Source organism: Clupea harengus, chromosome 20 (genome assembly GCF_900700415.2).
Source record: "Clupea harengus chromosome 20, Ch_v2.0.2, whole genome shotgun sequence".
NCBI lineage: Eukaryota > Metazoa > Chordata > Actinopteri > Clupeiformes > Clupeidae > Clupea > Clupea harengus.
In genome coordinates, this window is record NC_045171.1 from 1,821,406 (window position 1) to 1,841,419 (window position 20,014).

Below are 20,014 nucleotides of genomic sequence, written 5' to 3' on the forward strand. Positions count from 1 at the left end.
TGTCAGACTGAAGCAGCATCACTGGTGTGTCTTCCCTTATTCATCTTTCATCCTGAGGTAAAACACAAATGTAGTCAGCAAGGCATACAAATGGCTCACAATTCAGATTTCCCTAAAAGACATAAAGAATGAGGCATCTCTGGACCCGATTGGGTTTGAAGGTCATACTCACAGCATCCATAGAGTTGGTTGATCCTCAGGATGTCAGTGGTGGACAGTCCCTGTCTCTGTCCAATTTTCACATTTCCGTTTGGAATTGGAGTGATTGTCTCCCGTCCATTCAGGACTGTGAAAGCAGTTCTACAGAAGGAAATTTGAACAGTGATTTGTAAAAGTTTCATAAAACATATTTATATTTAGTAATGTAAACAGGTAAAACAGCTCTTGATGAATACGTTTTATTCAGTGGGTCCCATTTTCTTACCTCCCATAATGCATCACAGAAGAGTAGTCATATGGAGTGTTCAGGTTGTTGGTGCGTTGTTTCTTGAAGTTGTGAGTCATTCCTGCCAAAAGATAGACAAACAAGAGCTTTAAAAACATGACTATCTCTCATGAAGAATTATTTTAGATATAGTCGGTGTTCATTTGAATTGTTCTGAGAGAGAATTAAGCATAAGTAATATGGCTTACGTGGGTTGATGTAATTCCAGTTGATTTTCACATACTGGTCTCTGTCACTCCTGGTTTGCTCATGGTAGAAGCCCAGAGCATGGTTGAGTTCATGCTGGATGATGCCGTGGTAAACACAACCGTTCTTTTGGAGGGAGACCACCTGTTTGCCTCCTGTCCTCCCAAGGCTGGAGAAGCACCTGAGAAAGATGGGCGGAACAATGACAGCAACAGTTACAACAGGGTGTCATTAACTTATATTAGTGTATGTATTAATTACTGTAAGTTTGCATTCATTTGTTCACAGAATTATGCTTTACAACCAGGATGTGTTTAATGACATTATGTTACTAATTACCAGTCAGTCACACACTAATCAGCATTAATGAATATTTAGTAGTAATTCTGCAGGTAATGCCAAACTGGTATTCATTTAGTAGTGGTCTTCACTGGTGTCATTACATTGGATCTTTACATAAAGTGTTACCAGCAGGATAATTAGTGTGGGATTTACATTTAAGAGAGAAAAGCTATGCTCCAGGAACATTGTTGGGCAAGTTACTTAATAAAAGTAATCAGGTAAAGTTACTGATTACGTTCTCTAAATTGTAATCAGATTACTTTACTGATTGCTTGCTCTATAAAGTAATCGGATTACTGATTACTTTCAGTTACTTTCCAAAAACAAAAAAAGATCATCCCTTACCTGAATCATAGAAGTGCTGATCTAGGATCAGTTTTGCATCTTTGAATAGACACAAGACAATCTGATCCTATACCAGCACTCTAGGCACATCTTGAACCGATGACATAAACAGGAAGGGTTAAAAAGCAGACTGCACATAGCAATCTATTTTTACCATAATGTCCCAACCATTGCACCCAAGCCAAATTAATAGAAATGGGAATATAACAAGCAATTTTGTAATGCACCAGTACACTATAGGATTAGTGACATATCAAACAATCTCTCGCTACAAGTTTCACCTGTTCGTGTTGGCGAAACAGATGTTTGTAGAGGTTGCTTGTTGAGTCAAGTGCAGTTGAGAGGCGCTTGTCTCCAGAGCACAGCTTACATTTAACTGTAATATTTTTTTCTTTCACGGATACAAAAAGAAAATAATGGGAGTTTTTCAATCTTCCAAAACATCCGTGGTCACTCTTATCGCCTGCCATCATGTTTATTAGCCTTCTACTCGCGTGACCCCACATTCACCGCAGTTCCCACCAACGGTTTACAAAGTAACACCATGGAAACTGAGGTGAATATGGGGTCACGGCCGCGCGTGAGCATATCAATCGAATGAAAGGGAGCAGATAGGCACGTAAAAAGTAACTGAAGTAACTGCTTTTTTATTCGGTCAGTAACTGTAATCGGATTACCGAAAACTCAAAGGTAATCCTTTACATTACTGAGTTACTGGATAAAGTAATCTGATTACAGTAATCGGTTACTTTGTAATCAGTTACTCCCAACACTGTCCAGGAAGCAGGTGTATGTGGACGTAGACATTTTCAACACTCTACAGTCGACAAACTCACCCATCTCTGTTCTCAATGCTGATGTAGTCCCTCTGAGTCGAGCGAGCAACAAACTGAACACAGGTTTTTCTGTTGAAGGTTGCCATGGCATTTTGAATTTTCCTCTTAGCAGCGGATGCTGAAAAGCACAACAAACATTAAGCACCATTGCTCAATGGGGGTGCTTTGAAATATATATATTGCATATTAAAAAATACAACAAATACTTACAAAACTGAGAGTTGACTGTGTAGGGGACCTCAACTTTCCCATTAGAAGACTTCTTCCATAAGCAGTTGTTGTTCCAGCAAGCCAGAGCATTCCTGGTTCTTGGCACAACAAGATCTCCTTCCATTAAAAGCTCACTGGAAGCTGAAAGATGAAAGGTCATTTTTGAAGTTATTCTAGTGACACTGTAAGTTTATGCCAACGATCATTTAAATGAAGCAGTTAAATAGTTTGAATAATGAGAAACAGACCTTTATTGGTTGCCAGAATCTGTGTAGTTATGTCCACTCTGTCAGACTCCTCTATGAGAATCTCATTTTCATCACCGTCCTCCTGAGAAAAAATAAAAACCAAAATGTTCAAATAAAATGTCCAGCTTTAATTAAATATAAAGCTCTTTAAAATGACTCTGCCTCTGGGTTTTGGTCAGACCCACCTGCACGATGAGACCGCTCGGTCCCGTTACAGTTATGTCCACACTGTCAGGCTCCTCAAAGAAAATCTCATTTTCATCACCGTCCTCCTAGAGACAGATCAAATCCAAAAGGTGAAGATGAAACGGTACAAACAAACGATTAGTATTTAAAGATAGAGTTCTGAATATCTCAGGCATTCTTACCATGACAGGCAGAGCCATGGACAGGCCAAGCAGCAGCACAAGAAGGGAGATGGAGGCTCTGAGGTCCATGTTGCTTAAGTGTGTGGAGATGCTGTGGACGGCTCCTTCACTGGGGCTCGGTGTGTGAGACCCATCTCACCTGAGCTTTTATACAGCCCTCCACAGGTGTGTCTGCAGGGGGATTTAGGGCTGCTGTCAGGGTCAGGTGTCTAATGGAAGCTCTTATGGGTGGACACCCGCACCTCTCCCAGAAATTCAACAACTGAACAAAGACAAGATGGTGAATTTATTTGTTTTGATCACCTTCTAAGATGGCGTTAGCCTCTGATAGTAGTGACATCTTGAAGCATGGCCTTAACTGAAAGGTGTTGTTTGAAGACCTGCAAGGGCAGCTTATAAAGAATAATTAGATATTATTACCAGATCATATCAGCAGAAAAATTCTTACATCTTTTCAAATTTGAAATACTCACAAAGATGTCCTCAGAAATCCAACCACTGCACTAAGGCATAATATTCTGTTTATTTGTCCTCATCATCTCTTAAAATCTCTACATTTTGAGAGAAGTTTCAAAGTAAGGTGTGCCTTGGTAGTCAAAGACACACAAAGCCATGCTGCATTAGTTTAAGAGATTAATATTGCAGACTAACTGTACTCAGGAAATGGAACCGTACCAATCAACAAGATTAGACTTAACCATCTCTTCAAGTGTGGCAGACCAACAAAGACTGAAATCAAGACGGCCATCAAACAACTAAAATCTGGCAAGGCTGCTGGACCCGACAACATTCCACCTGAAGCCCTTAAAGCAGAGCCCAACCTAACAACGGACCTGCTCTACAGTTTCTTTGGAAGAATTTGGGAAGAGGAAAGGACACCAACCGAGTGGACAGAGGGTTACATTGTTAAACTGCTAAAGAAAGGGGGCCGCAGTAACTGTAACAACTACCGCGGGATCACCCTACTTTCCGTACCCAGCAAAATATTCAATAGGGTCATTCTCAATCGTCTCCAGGATGCCGTGGACAAGAGGCTTCGGGACCAGCCAGCAGGATTCAGGAAAGATCGCTCATGTACAGACCACATAGCAACACTACGCATCATAATTGAACAGTCTATTGAATGGAACACCTCCCTCTACATCAATTTCATCGACTTTGAGAAAGCGTTCGACAGCTTGGACAGAACAGGACTATGGCACCTTATGGACTACTACGGAATTCCCACCAAGATCACAAACCTAATCAGGAACTCATATGAAGGAACGTCATGCAAAGTCATCCATGCAGGCCAACTCTCCAGGAGCTTTGACGTTAGGACGGGCGTCAAACAGGGATGCCTTCTATCTCCATTCCTGTTCCTCCTGGCAATAGATTGGATTATGAGGGAAACAACTGAGGAGAGAAAGAACGGGATCCAGTGGACACTGTGGGAGCAGCTGGACGACCTCGATTTTGCGGATGACTTGGCTCTCCTCTCACATACACAAGCACAGATACAAGAAAAGACAGACAGACTCTCACAAACTGCGTCAAAACTTGGTCTAACACCCAATACAGCAAAGACGCAGGTTATCAAGATCCACTCCAAATCCAGCAACCCCATCCTCATGAACAGTAATGCCCTAAAGGAAGTGGAGGCATTCACATACCTGGGCAGCGTTGTGGACACCACCGGAGGTACAGAGGCGGACATAAAAAGCCGGATCAACAAGGCAAGAGTGGTGTCTAATATGCTCAGGAAGACCTGGAGCTCAAAGAACATATCAATTAACACCAAGGTACGAATCTTTAACTCCAACATGAAACAAGTGTTGCTGTATGGATCCGAGACATGGAGAACCACTAAGCAATCAACACACAGGCTGCAAACATTCATCAACACCTGCCTCAGAAGGATAATGAACATCTGGGGGAAGGACAGAATAAGCAATGTGGACTTGTGGAAAAGAACAAGCCAGGATCCAATTGACATGCTAATTCTCAGGAGAAAGTGGAGTTGGATTGGACATACCCTCAGAAAACCGGCCACAAACATCACTCGGCAAGCCCTGAAATGGAACCCACAGGGAAGAAGAAAACCAGGTCGACCCAGGAACAGCTGGAGGAGAAGTGTCCAGGCAGAAATGGCTGGGAAAGGGCTCAACTGGGGAGACGTTGAAAGAACTGCCAACAACCGAGCGAAATGGAGGACATTCGTCAATGGCCTATGCACCCAAGAGGAGCAAAGGGCATAAGAAAGAAAGATCTCTTCTGATGAAATTATTTCAGATCCTTCAATGAAGGCAATGTCTTATAACAATAAGAGGTAGTATGCAGACTAAGATAAGCACACACGGCATGAGACAGAATTAAATTACCCTCCCAATAAAGGTCTTTTCAAACGATTTGTGAAAATTGTGGAACTTTTTCCAAGGTTCTGGAAAAGTGTGAAATCAAATCTTCAATGTAACTTTCTTTCAACTATCAGTCATGCCCTGGTATTTGGAATAAACTTGTTCATGTAAGATTGCTTACAATTAGAGTGCAGTATCTGTAGGTCTTCTAACCTATTCAGTGGCATTGTTGACTAAATTCATATCACACACATGTGTTACAGTATGTGAAAAAGTGTTTTAAAAATATTTGATTTTATATATTATTTTCATATTCGTATATCATCTTTTATGTGTAATGTATTTTAAGTACCAATGAGAAAAGGTCAATGATGCATATTTTCATTGTGAAAGTGGATGACATGATGAATTCATTGTCCTATGTGAGCTAGACAGTGAATATTGTGCACTCTGATTTCTGTAATTCTAATGAAATCCTGTGTTTTGTGGAGCACTACTGTGTTTTAGCCCACTGCACCACCATAGAACCATACTTCCTCTCCATATAGATCACATGAAGGAAGAGTTTTTTATTATTTGTATTATTTATAGTAGAAAAATAAACATAAACACTATCATGATGTTTGCTTCAGACAAACATTTGCATGGTATTTCAAATTGTCAGTTTAATGCCAATTTATTGTCATAGTTGAGGGTTTTTACAGGGTTTTTTAAACGTATATAAATATTTTGCCAAATGCAACAGTTTAAAGCGTTTCATAACTTTGATCAGTTTTAGCACTCCTGATGGTGTTTGCAAGGCAAGTCTGTTGGCTGTTAGCCAGTTAGCATGCTAGTTTTAGAAGAAAAAAAACTGCCCTGTCTCGTAAGGGCATAGTCTACTGGACGCTTCCCATATTGTGCCCACACTCTGCGCCAATTCCTGTTCCCATGTTAAAGATGCTACGGAGAGCCCATCATGGGCAAAACCCCACTGAACCCATATGGAAGCTCTGTAAGTTAGCTCTCATGAGGGTCCCATGTCCTATAGTCGACCCACAGAAGCGGACATGGGCAAACCCACAGCACAGATAGCTCATTGTCGACCTATACTGGGCCACATTGGCAAATGATCCTGAGGGCCCATCATGGCCCAATCCACAATGGACCTGTGTGGGATTTCCATGGATGAGCCCTTGTGGACGATTCCACAGAGACCCCACTGGGGCTCCGTTTAGAATTTGTATGACTCTGCCCGCAGAAAATCTGAACTGGGCCCACATATACACACTTGCTCTCTTAGTTCCATAACTTGTTGACATTTTGGCTCATATGTGTTAATGTGAACTGTTGTGCGGCTGTTCTTTTAAAGAAGGATACTGAGAGGATATGTTTCTGATTCTGGAAATAGATTATTTTGCCATATTGCATAAAAATAGTAGTGCAACAACAAGACAATGAGTTATTTTCAGTCATTTTATTTTCCAGTAATATCAATATGACAGTAGTGATGCTCACAAGACATCTACAGTACATATTCATCTGTCACATTGTGTTCTGTGATCAAGACGTGATGTGGTGGTTCCAGACTGGGACAGCATCAGTTTGGGTTTGGTTCTGTTTGGAAGAGGAGAGGATTGTCAGAATTGGATTGCAGTACTCATCATTTCAGCAATCTCAAAGATATACGATGTTTCACCATAGGATGCAGGAGGTCATACTCACAGCATCCATAGAGTTTGTTGATCCTCAGGATGTCAGTGGTGGACAGTCCCTGTCTCTGTCCAATTTTCACACGTCGGTTTGGAATTGGAGTGATTGTCTCCCTTCCATTCTGGACTGTGAAAGCAGTTCTACAGAAGGAAATTTGAACAGTGATTTGTAAAAGTTTTATAAAACATATTTATATTTAGTAATGTAAACAGGTAAAACAGCTCTTGATGAATATACGTTTTATTCAGTGGGTCCCATTTTCTTACCTCCCATAATGCATCACAGAAGAGTAGTCATATGGAGTGTTCAGGTTGTTGGTGCGTTGTTTCTTGAAGTTGTGAGTCATTCCTGCCAAAAGACAGACAAACAAGAGCTTTAAAAACATGACTATCTCTCATGAAGAATTATTTTAGATATAGTCGGTGTTCATTTGAATTGTTCTGAGAGAGAATTAAGCATAAGTAATATGGCTTACGTGGGTTGATGTAATTCCAGTTGATTTTCACATACTGGTCTCTGTCACTCCTGGTTTGCTCATGGTAGAAGCCCAGAGCATGGTTGAGTTCATGCTGGATGATGCCGTGGTAAACACAACCGTTCTTTTGGAGGGAGACCACCTGTTTGCCTCCTGTCCTCCCAAGGCTGGAGAAGCACCTGAGAAAGATGGGCGGAACAATGACAGCAACAGTTACAACAGGGTGTCATTAACTTATATTAGTGTATGTATTAATTACTGTAAGTTTGCTTTCATTTGTTCACAGAATTATGCTTTGCAACCAGGATGTGTTTAATGACATTATGTTACTAATTACCAGTCAGTCACACACTAATCAGCATTAATGAATATTTAGTAGTAATTCTGCAGGTAATGCCAAACTGGTATTCATTTAGTAGTGGTCTTCACTGGTGTCATTACATTGGATCTTTACATAAAGTGTTACCAGCAGGATAATTAGTGTGGGATTTACATTTAAGAGAGAAAAGCTATGCTCCAGGAAGCAGGTGTATGTGGACGTAGACATTTTCAACACTCTACAGTCGACAAACTCACCCATCTCTGTTCTCAATGCTGATGTAGTCCCTCTGAGTCGAGCGAGCAACAAACTGAACACAGGTTTTTCTGTTGAAGGTTGCCATGGCATTTTGAATTTTCCTCTTAGCAGCGGATGCTGAAAAGCACAACAAACATTAAGCACCATTGCTCAATGGGGGTGCTTTGAAATATATATATTGCATATTAAAAAATACAACAAATACTTACAAAACTGAGAGTTGACTGTGTAGGGGACCTCAACTTTCCCATTAGAAGACTTCTTCCATAAGCAGTTGTTGTTCCAGCAAGCCAGAGCATTCCTGGTTCTTGGCACAACAAGATCTCCTTCCATTAAAAGCTCACTGGAAGCTGAAAGATGAAATGTCATTTTTGAAGTTATTCTAGTGACACTGTAAATGTATGCCAACGATCATTTAAATGAAGCAGTTAAATAGTTTGAATAATGAGAAACAGACCATTATTGGTTGCCAGAATCTGTGTAGTTATGTCCACACTGTCAGACTCCTCTATGAGAATCTCATTTTCATCACCGTCCTCCTGAGAAAAAATAAAAACCAAAATGTTCAAATAAAATGTCCAGCTTTAATTAAATATAAAGCTCTTTAAAACGACTCTGCCTCTGGGTTTTGGTCAGACCCACCTCAGGCTCCTCAAAGACAATCTCATTTTCATCACCGTCCTCCTAGAGACAGATCAAATAAAAAAGGTGAAGATGAAACGGTACAAACAAACGATTAGTATTTAAAGATAGAGTTCTGAATATCTCAGGCATTCTTACCATGACAGGCAGAGCCATGGACAGGCCAAGCAGCAGCACAAGAAGGGAGATGGAGGCTCTGAGGTCCATGTTGCTTTAGTGTGTGGAGATGCTGTGGACGGCTCCTTCACTGGGGCTCGGTGTGTGAGACCCATCTCACCTGAGCTTTTATACAGCCCTCCGCAGGGGTGTCTGCAGGGGGATTTAGGCCGGCTGTCAGGGTCAGGTGTCTAATGGAAGCTCTTATGGGAGGACACCACCACCTCTCCCAGAAATTCAACAACTGAACAAAGACATGATGGTGAGTTTATTTGTTTTGATCACCTTCTAAGATGGCGTTAGCCTCTGATAGTAGTGACATCTTGAAGCATAGCCTTAACTGAAAGGTGTTGTTTGAAGACCTGCAAGGGCAGCCTATAAAGAATAATTAGATATTATTACCAGATCATATCAGCAGAAAAATTCTTACATCTTTTCAAATTTGAAATACTCACAAAGATGTCCTCAGAAATCCAACCACTGCACTAAGGCATACTATTCTGTTTATTTGTCCTCATCATCTCTTAAAATCTCTACATTTTGAGAGAAGTTTCAAAGTAAGGTGTGCCTTGGTAGTCAAAGACACACAAAGCCATGCTGCATTAGTTTAAGAGATTAATATTGCAGACTAACTGTACTCAGGAAATGGAACCGTACCAATCAACAAGATTAGACTTAACCATCTCTTCTGATGAAATTATTTCAGACCCTTAAATGAGGGCAATGTCTTATAACAATAAGAGGTAGTACGCAGACTAAGGTAAGCACACACGGCATGAGACAGAATTAAATGACCCTCCTAATAAAGGTCTTTTCAAACGATTTGTGAAAATTGTGGAACTTTTTCCAAGGTTCTGGAAAAGTGCGAAATCAAATCTTCAATGTAACTTTCTTTCAACTATCAGTCATGCCCTGGCATTTGGAATAAACTTGTTCATGTAAGATTGCTTACAATTAGAGTGCAGTATCTGTAGGTCTTCTAACCTATTCAGTGGCATTGTTGACTAAATTCATATCACACAAATGTGTTACAGTATGTGAAAAAGTCTTTTAAAAATATTTGATTTTATATATTATTTTCATATTCGTATATCATCTTTTATGTGTAATGTATTTTAAGTACCAATGAGAAAAGGTCAATGATGCATATTTTCATTGTGAAAGTGGATGACATGATGAATTCATTGTCCTATGTGAGCTAGACAGTGAATATTGTGCACTCTGATTTCTGTAATTCTAATGAAATCCTGTGTTTTGTGGAGCACTGCTGTGTTTTAGCCCACTGCACCACCATAGAACCATACTTCCTCTCCATATAGATCACATGAAGGAAGAGTTTTTTATTATTTGTATTATTTATAGTAGAAAAATAAACATAAACACTATCATGATGTTTGCTTCAGACAAACATTTGCATGGTATTTCAAATTGTCAGTTTAATGCCAATTTATTGTCATAGTTGAGGGTTTTTACAGGGTTTTTTAAACGTATATAAATATTTTGCCAAATGCAACAGTTTAAAGCGTTTCATAACTTTGATCAGTTTTAGCACTCCTGATGGTGTTTGCAAGGCAAGTCTGTTGGCTGTTAGCCAGTTAGCATGCTAGTTTTAGAAGAAAAAAAAACTGCCCTGTCTCGTAAGGGCATAGTCTACTGGACGCTTCCCATATTGTGCCCACACTCTGCGCCAATTCCTGTTCCCATGTTAAAGATGCTACGGAGAGCCCATCATGGGCAAAACCCCACTGAACCCATATGGAAGCTCTGTAAGTTAGCTCTCATGAGGGTCCCATGTCCCAAACCCACAGCACAGATAGCTCATTGTCGACCTATACTGGGCCACATTGGCAAATGATCCTGAGGGCCCATCATGGCCCAATCCACAATGGACCTGTGTGGGATTTCCATGGATGAGCCCTTGTGGACGATTCCACAGAGACCCCACTGGGGCTCCGTTTAGAATTTGTATGACTCTGCCCGCAGAAAATCTGAACTGGGCCCACATATACACACTTGCTCTCTTAGTTCCATAACTTGTTGACATTTTGGCTCATATGTGTTAATGTGAACTGTTGTGCGGCTGTTCTTTACAAGAAGGATACTGAGAGGATATGTTTCTGATTCTGGAAATAGATTATTTTGCCATATTGCATAAAAATAGTAGAGCAACAACAAGACAATGAGTTATTTTCAGTCATTTTATTTTCCAGTAATATCAATATGACAGTAGTGATGCTCACAAGACATCTACAGTACATATTCATCTGTCACATTGTGTTCTGTGATCAAGACGTGATGTGGTGGTTCCAGACTGGGACAGCATCAGTTTGGGTTTGGTTCTGTTTGGAAGAGGAGAGGATTGTCAGAATTGGATTGCAGTACTCATCATTTCAGCAATCTCAAAGATATACGATGTTTCACCATAGGATGCAGGAGGTCATACTCACAGCATCCATAGAGTTTGTTGATCCTCAGGATGTCAGTGGTGGACAGTCCCTGTCTCTGTCCAATTTTCACACGTCGGTTTGGAATTGGAGTGATTGTCTCCCTTCCATTCTGGACTGTGAAAGCAGTTCTACAGAAGGAAATTTGAACAGTGATTTGTAAAAGTTTTATAAAACATATTTATATTTAGTAATGTAAACAGGTAAAACAGCTCTTGATGAATATACGTTTTATTCAGTGGGTCCCATTTTCTTACCTCCCATAATGCATCACAGAAGAGTAGTCATATGGAGTGTTCAGGTTGTTGGTGCGTTGTTTCTTGAAGTTGTGAGTCATTCCTGCCAAAAGACAGACAAACAAGAGCTTTAAAAACATGACTATCTCTCATGAAGAATTATTTTAGATATAGTCGGTGTTCATTTGAATTGTTCTGAGAGAGAATTAAGCATAAGTAATATGGCTTACGTGGGTTGATGTAATTCCAGTTGATTTTCACATACTGGTCTCTGTCACTCCTGGTTTGCTCATGGTAGAAGCCCAGAGCATGGTTGAGTTCATGCTGGATGATGCCGTGGTAAACACAACCGTTCTTTTGGAGGGAGACCACCTGTTTGCCTCCTGTCCTCCCAAGGCTGGAGAAGCACCTGAGAAAGATGGGCGGAACAATGACAGCAACAGTTACAACAGGGTGTCATTAACTTATATTAGTGTATGTATTAATTACTGTAAGTTTGCTTTCATTTGTTCACAGAATTATGCTTTGCAACCAGGATGTGTTTAATGACATTATGTTACTAATTACCAGTCAGTCACACACTAATCAGCATTAATGAATATTTAGTAGTAATTCTGCAGGTAATGCCAAACTGGTATTCATTTAGTAGTGGTCTTCACTGGTGTCATTACATTGGATCTTTACATAAAGTGTTACCAGCAGGATAATTAGTGTGGGATTTACATTTAAGAGAGAAAAGCTATGCTCCAGGAAGCAGGTGTATGTGGACGTAGACATTTTCAACACTCTACAGTCGACAAACTCACCCATCTCTGTTCTCAATGCTGATGTAGTCCCTCTGAGTCGAGCGAGCAACAAACTGAACACAGGTTTTTCTGTTGAAGGTTGCCATGGCATTTTGAATTTTCCTCTTAGCAGCGGATGCTGAAAAGCACAACAAACATTAAGCACCATTGCTCAATGGGGGTGCTTTGAAATATATATATTGCATATTAAAAAATACAACAAATACTTACAAAACTGAGAGTTGACTGTGTAGGGGACCTCAACTTTCCCATTAGAAGACTTCTTCCATAAGCAGTTGTTGTTCCAGCAAGCCAGAGCATTCCTGGTTCTTGGCACAACAAGATCTCCTTCCATTAAAAGCTCACTGGAAGCTGAAAGATGAAATGTCATTTTTGAAGTTATTCTAGTGACACTGTAAATGTATGCCAACGATCATTTAAATGAAGCAGTTAAATAGTTTGAATAATGAGAAACAGACCATTATTGGTTGCCAGAATCTGTGTAGTTATGTCCACACTGTCAGACTCCTCTATGAGAATCTCATTTTCATCACCGTCCTGAGAAAAAATAAAAACCAAAATGTTCAAATAAAATGTCCAGCTTTAATTAAATATAAAGCTCTTTAAAACGACTCTGCCTCTGGGTTTTGGTCAGACCCACCTCAGGCTCCTCAAAGACAATCTCATTTTCATCACCATCCTCCTAGAGACAGATCAAATAAAAAAGGTGAAGATGAAACGGTACAAACAAACGATTAGTATTTAAAGATAGAGTTCTGAATATCTCAGGCATTCTTACCATGACAGGCAGAGCCATGGACAGGCCAAGCAGCAGCACAAGAAGGGAGATGGAGGCTCTGAGGTCCATGTTGCTTTAGTGTGTGGAGATGCTGTGGACGGCTCCTTCACTGGGGCTCGGTGTGTGAGACCCATCTCACCTGAGCTTTTATACAGCCCTCCGCAGGTGTGTCTGCAGGGGGATTTAGGCCGGCTGTCAGGGTCAGGTGTCTAATGGAAGCTCTTATGGGAGGACACCACCACCTCTCCCAGAAATTCAACAACTGAACAAAGACATGATGGTGAGTTTATTTGTTTTGATCACCTTCTAAGATGGCGTTAGCCTCTGATAGTAGTGACATCTTGAAGCATAGCCTTAACTGAAAGGTGTTGTTTGAAGACCTGCAAGGGCAGCCTATAAAGAATAATTAGATATTATTACCAGATCATATCAGCAGAAAAATTCTTACATCTTTTCAAATTTGAAATACTCACAAAGATGTCCTCAGAAATCCAACCACTGCACTAAGGCATACTATTCTGTTTATTTGTCCTCATCATCTCTTAAAATCTCTACATTTTGAGAGAAGTTTCAAAGTAAGATGTGCCTTGGTAGTCAAAGACACACAAAGCCATGCTGCATTAGTTTAAGAGATTAATATTGCAGACTAACTGTACTCAGGAAATGGAACCGTACCAATCAACAAGATTAGACTTAACCATCTCTTCTGATGAAATTATTTCAGACCCTTAAATGAGGGCAATGTCTTATAACAATAGGAGGTAGTACGCAGACTAAGGTAAGCACACACGGCATGAGACAGAATTAAATGACCCTCCTAATAAAGGTCTTTTCACGCTAGCTGCGATAAATGTTCTTTTTCTCCAGCCAATCTAGTGCATTCTTTCTGGTCTTGTCCCCAACTTTCAGGTTACTGGGCAATAGTTTTTAAAACGCTAAGCGAGTCTCTTGGAGTGATGCTGGAACCCTGTCCACTTATAGCAATATTTGGTGTGGCTGATGAAACTCTGGGTTTAAATGCAAACCAGTCACTTTTGGCCCGTAGGAGAATTTTGTTAGTCTGGAAATCTTCTACTTCCCCATCAGCTTCGGTCTGGCTGGAAGATGTAATGTTTTTTCTAAAGCTGGAAAAGATCAAATTTACACTCAGAGGGTCTGTGGAAAGGTTCTATTTCAAGTGGGGACCGTTTTTGTCGTATTTTGAGAGTCTGAAAGAGTTGCCCACTGGGTGAGTGTCCCTAACTGTAATTGAGACCCTCCCCCCTCTCTATCCTTTCCTAGCCGTTTATTTATTTATTCTTCTTTCTATTCATTGCCTATTTATTTATCTTCTCTTTTTTTTTTTCCCCATTGATATTAGTTCGCCTCACAGAATGGTTGACACATTGTAAATATTTACTATATTTGAGCCACTTACTGTGTTATGGACATATGAGGGCCTATGTTTTGTAAGAATATTGATGCATAGCTGTGAGATTGTACATTCATGACTGAGAAATGTTTTTTGTTTTTATGAACATACTAACTGCCAAGAGGTGTATGGGGAGGGTGGGTGAGGGTAATCTTGTTCGTGTTTTAAAAAAAAAATGAAAACATGGAGGGAAAATGCTTGAGATACTGCTTGAGATAACCTGTATTGTACAATTCCTTCAATAAATAAATTATAAAAATTTTTAAAATAAAGGTCTTTTTAAACGATTTGTGAAAATTGTGGAACTTTTTCCAAGCTTCTGGAAAAGAGTGAAATCAAATCTTCAATGTAACTTTCTTTTAACTATCAGTCATGCCCTGGCATTTGGAATAAACTTGTTCATGTAAGATTGCTTACAATTAAAGTGCAGTATCTGTAGGTCTTCTAACCTATTCAGTGGCATTGTTGACTAAATTCATATCACACAAATGTGTTACAGTATGTGAAAAAGTCTTTTAAAAATATTTGATTTTATATATTATTTTCATATTCGTATATCATCTTTTATGTGTACCGGTAATGTATTTTAAGTACCAATGAGAAAAGGTCAATGATGAATGTTTTCATTGTGAAAGTGGAAGACATGATGAATTCATTGTCCTATGTGAGCTAGACAGTAGGGCTGCAACTAACGATTATTTTGGTAATCGATTAATCTACCGACAATTTTTTCGATTAATCGACTAATCTAACGATTATTTCCCATAGCAAATTAAAATAACGACTCAAAATGTTGGAATTTGAATTTCAAATGTATTTGAGTAACAAATGTAATCATCATAATACATAAATTAAATAGTAATACAAATTAAAGTGCAAATATGCTTTTAAAAGTAAAGAGAAAGTGCAAATAAAGTTTTAAAAGTAACTCAAATTAGCAATCAAGCCTCTGCAAGTGCAAAATAACGCAAGAATAACTGGGCTGCAAGTGACATTCAAATTCAACTTATGAAATATTTTTTTCCACAATCTTTTGTTTGAAGAATGCTAAGTGGAGGAGGTTAACTATTCAGAACAAACGAAAATATAGGGTACTCTGATAATTCACTGATTCACTACATTGCACTTAACATAACTGAAATAGCGTTAGCAAGCATCCTCCATGAGACGTTCTGTTTTCCAACATGTAAGCTTAAACCTTACTATAAGTTATAGATATATCATGTATGTCTATGATAATTGCTGCTAGACACTTACTGTTCTTGTGCTCCCCCAGCTCATTCTCTTTGAAATACTGGAATAGTACTTCTTTAACATAATAATTGAGCATCATTGAGAAAAATGACAACTTTTCTGTTAGCCATATCTCATATGCAGCAGCTACTAAAGCTAGCTTTGTTTATTGTTTCCATGGTAACATGAGCCGTCTCAGAATAATTCGCTTTTCAGTAGGCCATTTCTGATATGCAGCACATGAAGGTGCGAGAACGGAGGGCAAAGAAAACAGTGCATGATTTGTATGCTAGGCTATTTGCAGATTCTGTTCCATTTTTCTCAATGATGGTCAATTATTATTAGTTAAAGATGCACTATTTCGCACTTCCTATAGTGCATTGCAATGCCGAATGAAAATCACCGGTAGCTCTGCTAGCATCTGCCCAAAAAAAAAAAAAAAAAATTTTTTAAATATATTTTATGACGCGTCGACAATAAAAACCATCGTCGACAATTTTTCACAATCGACGTCGTTGATTTCGTCGACTAATCGTTGCATCTCTACTAGACAGTGAATATTGTGCACTCTGATTTCTGTAATTCTGATGAAATCCTGTGTTTTGTGGAGCACTACTGTGTTTTAGCCCTGCACCACCATAGAACCATACTTCCTCTCCATATAGATCACATGAAGGAAGAGTTTTTTATTATTTGTATTATTTATAGTAGAAAAATAAACATAAACACTATCATGATGTTGGCTTTAGACCACCATTTGCACGGTATTTTTAAATTGTCAGTTTAATGCCAATTTATTGTCATAGTTGAGGGTTTTTACAGGGTTTTTTAAACGTATATAAATATTTTGCCAAATGCATGTTTAAGGCGTTAGATAACTTTGATCAGTTTCAGCACTCCTGATGGTGTTTGCAAGGCAAGTATGTAGGCTGTTAGCCAGTTAGCATGCTAGTTTTAGAAGAAAAAAAACTGCCCTGTCTCGTAAGGGCATTGTCTACTGGACGCTTCCCATATTGGGCCCACACTCTGCGCCAATTCCTGTTCCCATGTTAAAGATGCTACGGAGAGCCCATCATGGGCAAAACCCCACTGAACCCATATGGAAGCTCTGTAAGTTAGCTCTCATGAGGGTCCCATGTCCCAAACCCACAGCACAGATAGCTCATTGTCGACCTATACTGGGCCACATTGGCAAATGATCCTGAGGGCCCATCATGGCCCAATCCACAATGGACCTGTGTGGGATTTCCATGGATGAGCCCTTGTGGACGATTCCACAGAGACCCCACTGGGGCTCCGTTTAGAATTTGTATGACTCTGCCCGCAGAAAATCTGAACTGGGCCCACATATACACACTTGCTCTCTTAGTTCCATAACTTGTTGACATTTTGGCTCATATGTGTTAATGTGAACTGTTGTGCGGCTGTTCTTTACAAGAAGGATACTGAGAGGATATGTTTCTGATTCTGGAAATAGATTATTTTGCCATATTGCATAAAAATAGTAGAGCAACAACAAGACAATGAGTTATTTTCAGTCATTTTATTTTCCAGTAATATCAATATGACAGTAGTGATGCTCACAAGACATCTACAGTACATATTCATCTGTCACATTGTGTTCTGTGATCAAGACGTGATGTGGTGGTTCCAGACTGGGACAGCATCAGTTTGGGTTTGGTTCTGTTTGGAAGAGGAGAGGATTGTCAGAATTGGATTGCAGTACTCATCATTTCAGCAATCTCAAAGATATACGATGTTTCACCATAGGATGCAGGAGGTCATACTCACAGCATCCATAGAGTTTGTTGATCCTCAGGATGTCAGTGGTGGACAGTCCCTGTCTCTGTCCAATTTTCACACGTCGGTTTGGAATTGGAGTGATTGTCTCCCTTCCATTCTGGACTGTGAAAGCAGTTCTACAGAAGGAAATTTGAACAGTGATTTGTAAAAGTTTTATAAAACATATTTATATTTAGTAATGTAAACAGGTAAAACAGCTCTTGATGAATACGTTTTATTCAGTGGGTCCCATTTTCTTACCTCCCATAATGCATCACAGAAGAGTAGTCATATGGAGTGTTCAGGTTGTTGGTGCGTTGTTTCTTGAAGTTGTGAGTCATTCCTGCCAAAAGACAGACAAACAAGAGCTTTAAAAACATGACTATCTCTCATGAAGAATTATTTTAGATATAGTCGGTGTTCATTTGAATTGTTCTGAGAGAGAATTAAGCATAAGTAATATGGCTTACGTGGGTTGATGTAATTCCAGTTGATTTTCACATACTGGTCTCTGTCACTCCTGGTTTGCTCATGGTAGAAGCCCAGAGCATGGTTGAGTTCATGCTGGATGATGCCGTGGTAAACACAACCGTTCTTTTGGAGGGAGACCACCTGTTTGCCTCCTGTCCTCCCAAGGCTGGAGAAGCACCTGAGAAAGATGGGCGGAACAATGACAGCAACAGTTACAACAGGGTGTCATTAACTTATATTAGTGTATGTATTAATTACTGTAAGTTTGCTTTCATTTGTTCACAGAATTATGCTTTGCAACCAGGATGTGTTTAATGACATTATGTTACTAATTACCAGTCAGTCACACACTAATCAGCATTAATGAATATTTAGTAGTAATTCTGCAGGTAATGCCAAACTGGTATTCATTTAGTAGTGGTCTTCACTGGTGTCATTACATTGGATCTTTACATAAAGTGTTACCAGCAGGATAATTAGTGTGGGATTTACATTTAAGAGAGAAAAGCTATGCTCCAGGAAGCAGGTGTATGTGGACGTAGACATTTTCAACACTCTACAGTCGACAAACTCACCCATCTCTGTTCTCAATGCTGATGTAGTCCCTCTGAGTCGAGCGAGCAACAAACTGAACACAGGTTTTTCTGTTGAAGGTTGCCATGGCATTTTGAATTTTCCTCTTAGCAGCGGATGCTGAAAAGCACAACAAACATTAAGCACCATTGCTCAATGGGGGTGCTTTGAAATATATATATTGCATATTAAAAAATACAACAAATACTTACAAAACTGAGAGTTGACTGTGTAGGGGACCTCAACTTTCCCATTAGAAGACTTCTTCCATAAGCAGTTGTTGTTCCAGCAAGCCAGAGCATTCCTGGTTCTTGGCACAACAAGATCTCCTTCCATTAAAAGCTCACTGGAAGCTGAAAGATGAAATGTCATTTTTGAAGTTATTCTAGTGACACTGTAAATGTATGCCAACGATCATTTAAATGAAGCAGTTAAATAGTTTGAATAATGAGAAACAGACCATTATTGGTTGCCAGAATCTGTGTAGTTATGTCCACACTGTCAGACTCCTCTATGAGAATCTCATTTTCATCACCGTCCTCCTGAGAAAAAATAAAAACCAAAATGTTCAAATAAAATGTCCAGCTTTAATTAAATATAAAGCTCTTTAAAACGACTCTGCCTCTGGGTTTTGGTCAGACCCACCTCAGGCTCCTCAAAGACAATCTCATTTTCATCACCGTCCTCCTAGAGACAGATCAAATAAAAAAGGTGAAGATGAAACGGTACAAACAAACGATTAGTATTTAAAGATAGAGTTCTGAATATCTCAGGCATTCTTACCATGACAGGCAGAGCCATGGACAGGCCAAGCAGCAGCACAAGAAGGGAGATGGAGGCTCTGAGGTCCATGTTGCTTTAGTGTGTGGAGATGCTGTGGACGGCTCCTTCACTGGGGCTCGGTGTGTGAGACCCATCTCACCTGAGCTTTTATACAGCCCTCCGCAGGTGTGTCTGCAGGGGGATTTAGGCCGGCTGTCAGGGTCAGGTGTCTAATGGAAGCTCTTATGGGAGGACACCACCACCTCTCCCAGAAATTCAACAACTGAACAAAGACATGATGGTGAGTTTATTTGTTTTGATCACCTTCTAAGATGGCGTTAGCCTCTGATAGTAGTGACATCTTGAAGCATAGCCTTAACTGAAAGGTGTTGTTTGAAGACCTGCAAGGGCAGCCTATAAAGAATAATTAGATATTATTACCAGATCATATCAGCAGAAAAATTCTTACATCTTTTCAAATTTGAAATACTCACAAAGATGTCCTCAGAAATCCAACCACTGCACTAAGGCATACTATTCTGTTTATTTGTCCTCATCATCTCTTAAAATCTCTACATTTTGAGAGAAGTTTCAAAGTAAGGTGTGCCTTGGTAGTCAAAGACACACAAAGCCATGCTGCATTAGTTTAAGAGATTAATA

General features: G+C 39.7%; 3 protein-coding genes and 1 long non-coding RNA gene across 4 annotated transcripts; all 4 read right to left on the bottom strand.

The window, feature by feature from the left end:
- Window positions 1-95: 95 nt before the first annotated feature.
- LOC116217988 (hatching enzyme 1.2-like) lies at window positions 96-3,049 on the bottom strand. The gene is made up of 7 exons (XM_031558016.1): window positions 2,981-3,049; window positions 2,613-2,694; window positions 2,365-2,505; window positions 2,155-2,272; window positions 634-812; window positions 425-506; window positions 96-300 (listed from the first exon to the last, which is right to left on the bottom strand). Exons 1-7 carry the CDS (start codon window positions 3,047-3,049, stop codon window positions 96-98), a joined length of 876 nt encoding a protein of 291 aa, XP_031413876.1.
- A 3,767-nt stretch (window positions 3,050-6,816) lies between these two features.
- Window positions 6,817-8,548, bottom strand: LOC116217989 (hatching enzyme 1.2-like). Its single transcript, XM_042710767.1, has 6 exons — window positions 8,270-8,548; window positions 8,060-8,177; window positions 7,484-7,662; window positions 7,275-7,356; window positions 7,021-7,148; window positions 6,817-6,912 (listed from the first exon to the last, which is right to left on the bottom strand). Coding segments are annotated over exons 1-6 (669 nt in total). The 5' UTR covers window positions 8,430-8,548; the 3' UTR covers window positions 6,817-6,910.
- A 2,494-nt stretch (window positions 8,549-11,042) lies between these two features.
- On the bottom strand, window positions 11,043-12,873 carry LOC116225180 (hatching enzyme 1.2-like). Its single transcript, XM_031587095.2, has 6 exons — window positions 12,555-12,873; window positions 12,345-12,462; window positions 11,769-11,947; window positions 11,560-11,641; window positions 11,306-11,433; window positions 11,043-11,197 (listed from the first exon to the last, which is right to left on the bottom strand). Coding segments are annotated over exons 1-6 (669 nt in total). The 5' UTR covers window positions 12,715-12,873; the 3' UTR covers window positions 11,043-11,195.
- A 4,421-nt stretch (window positions 12,874-17,294) lies between these two features.
- On the bottom strand, window positions 17,295-18,274 carry LOC116225171. The gene is made up of 3 exons (XR_004165959.2): window positions 18,019-18,274; window positions 17,558-17,891; window positions 17,295-17,449 (listed from the first exon to the last, which is right to left on the bottom strand). It is a non-coding gene; the product is annotated as an uncharacterized LOC116225171 (long non-coding RNA).
- Window positions 18,275-20,014: the final 1,740 nt, after the last annotated feature.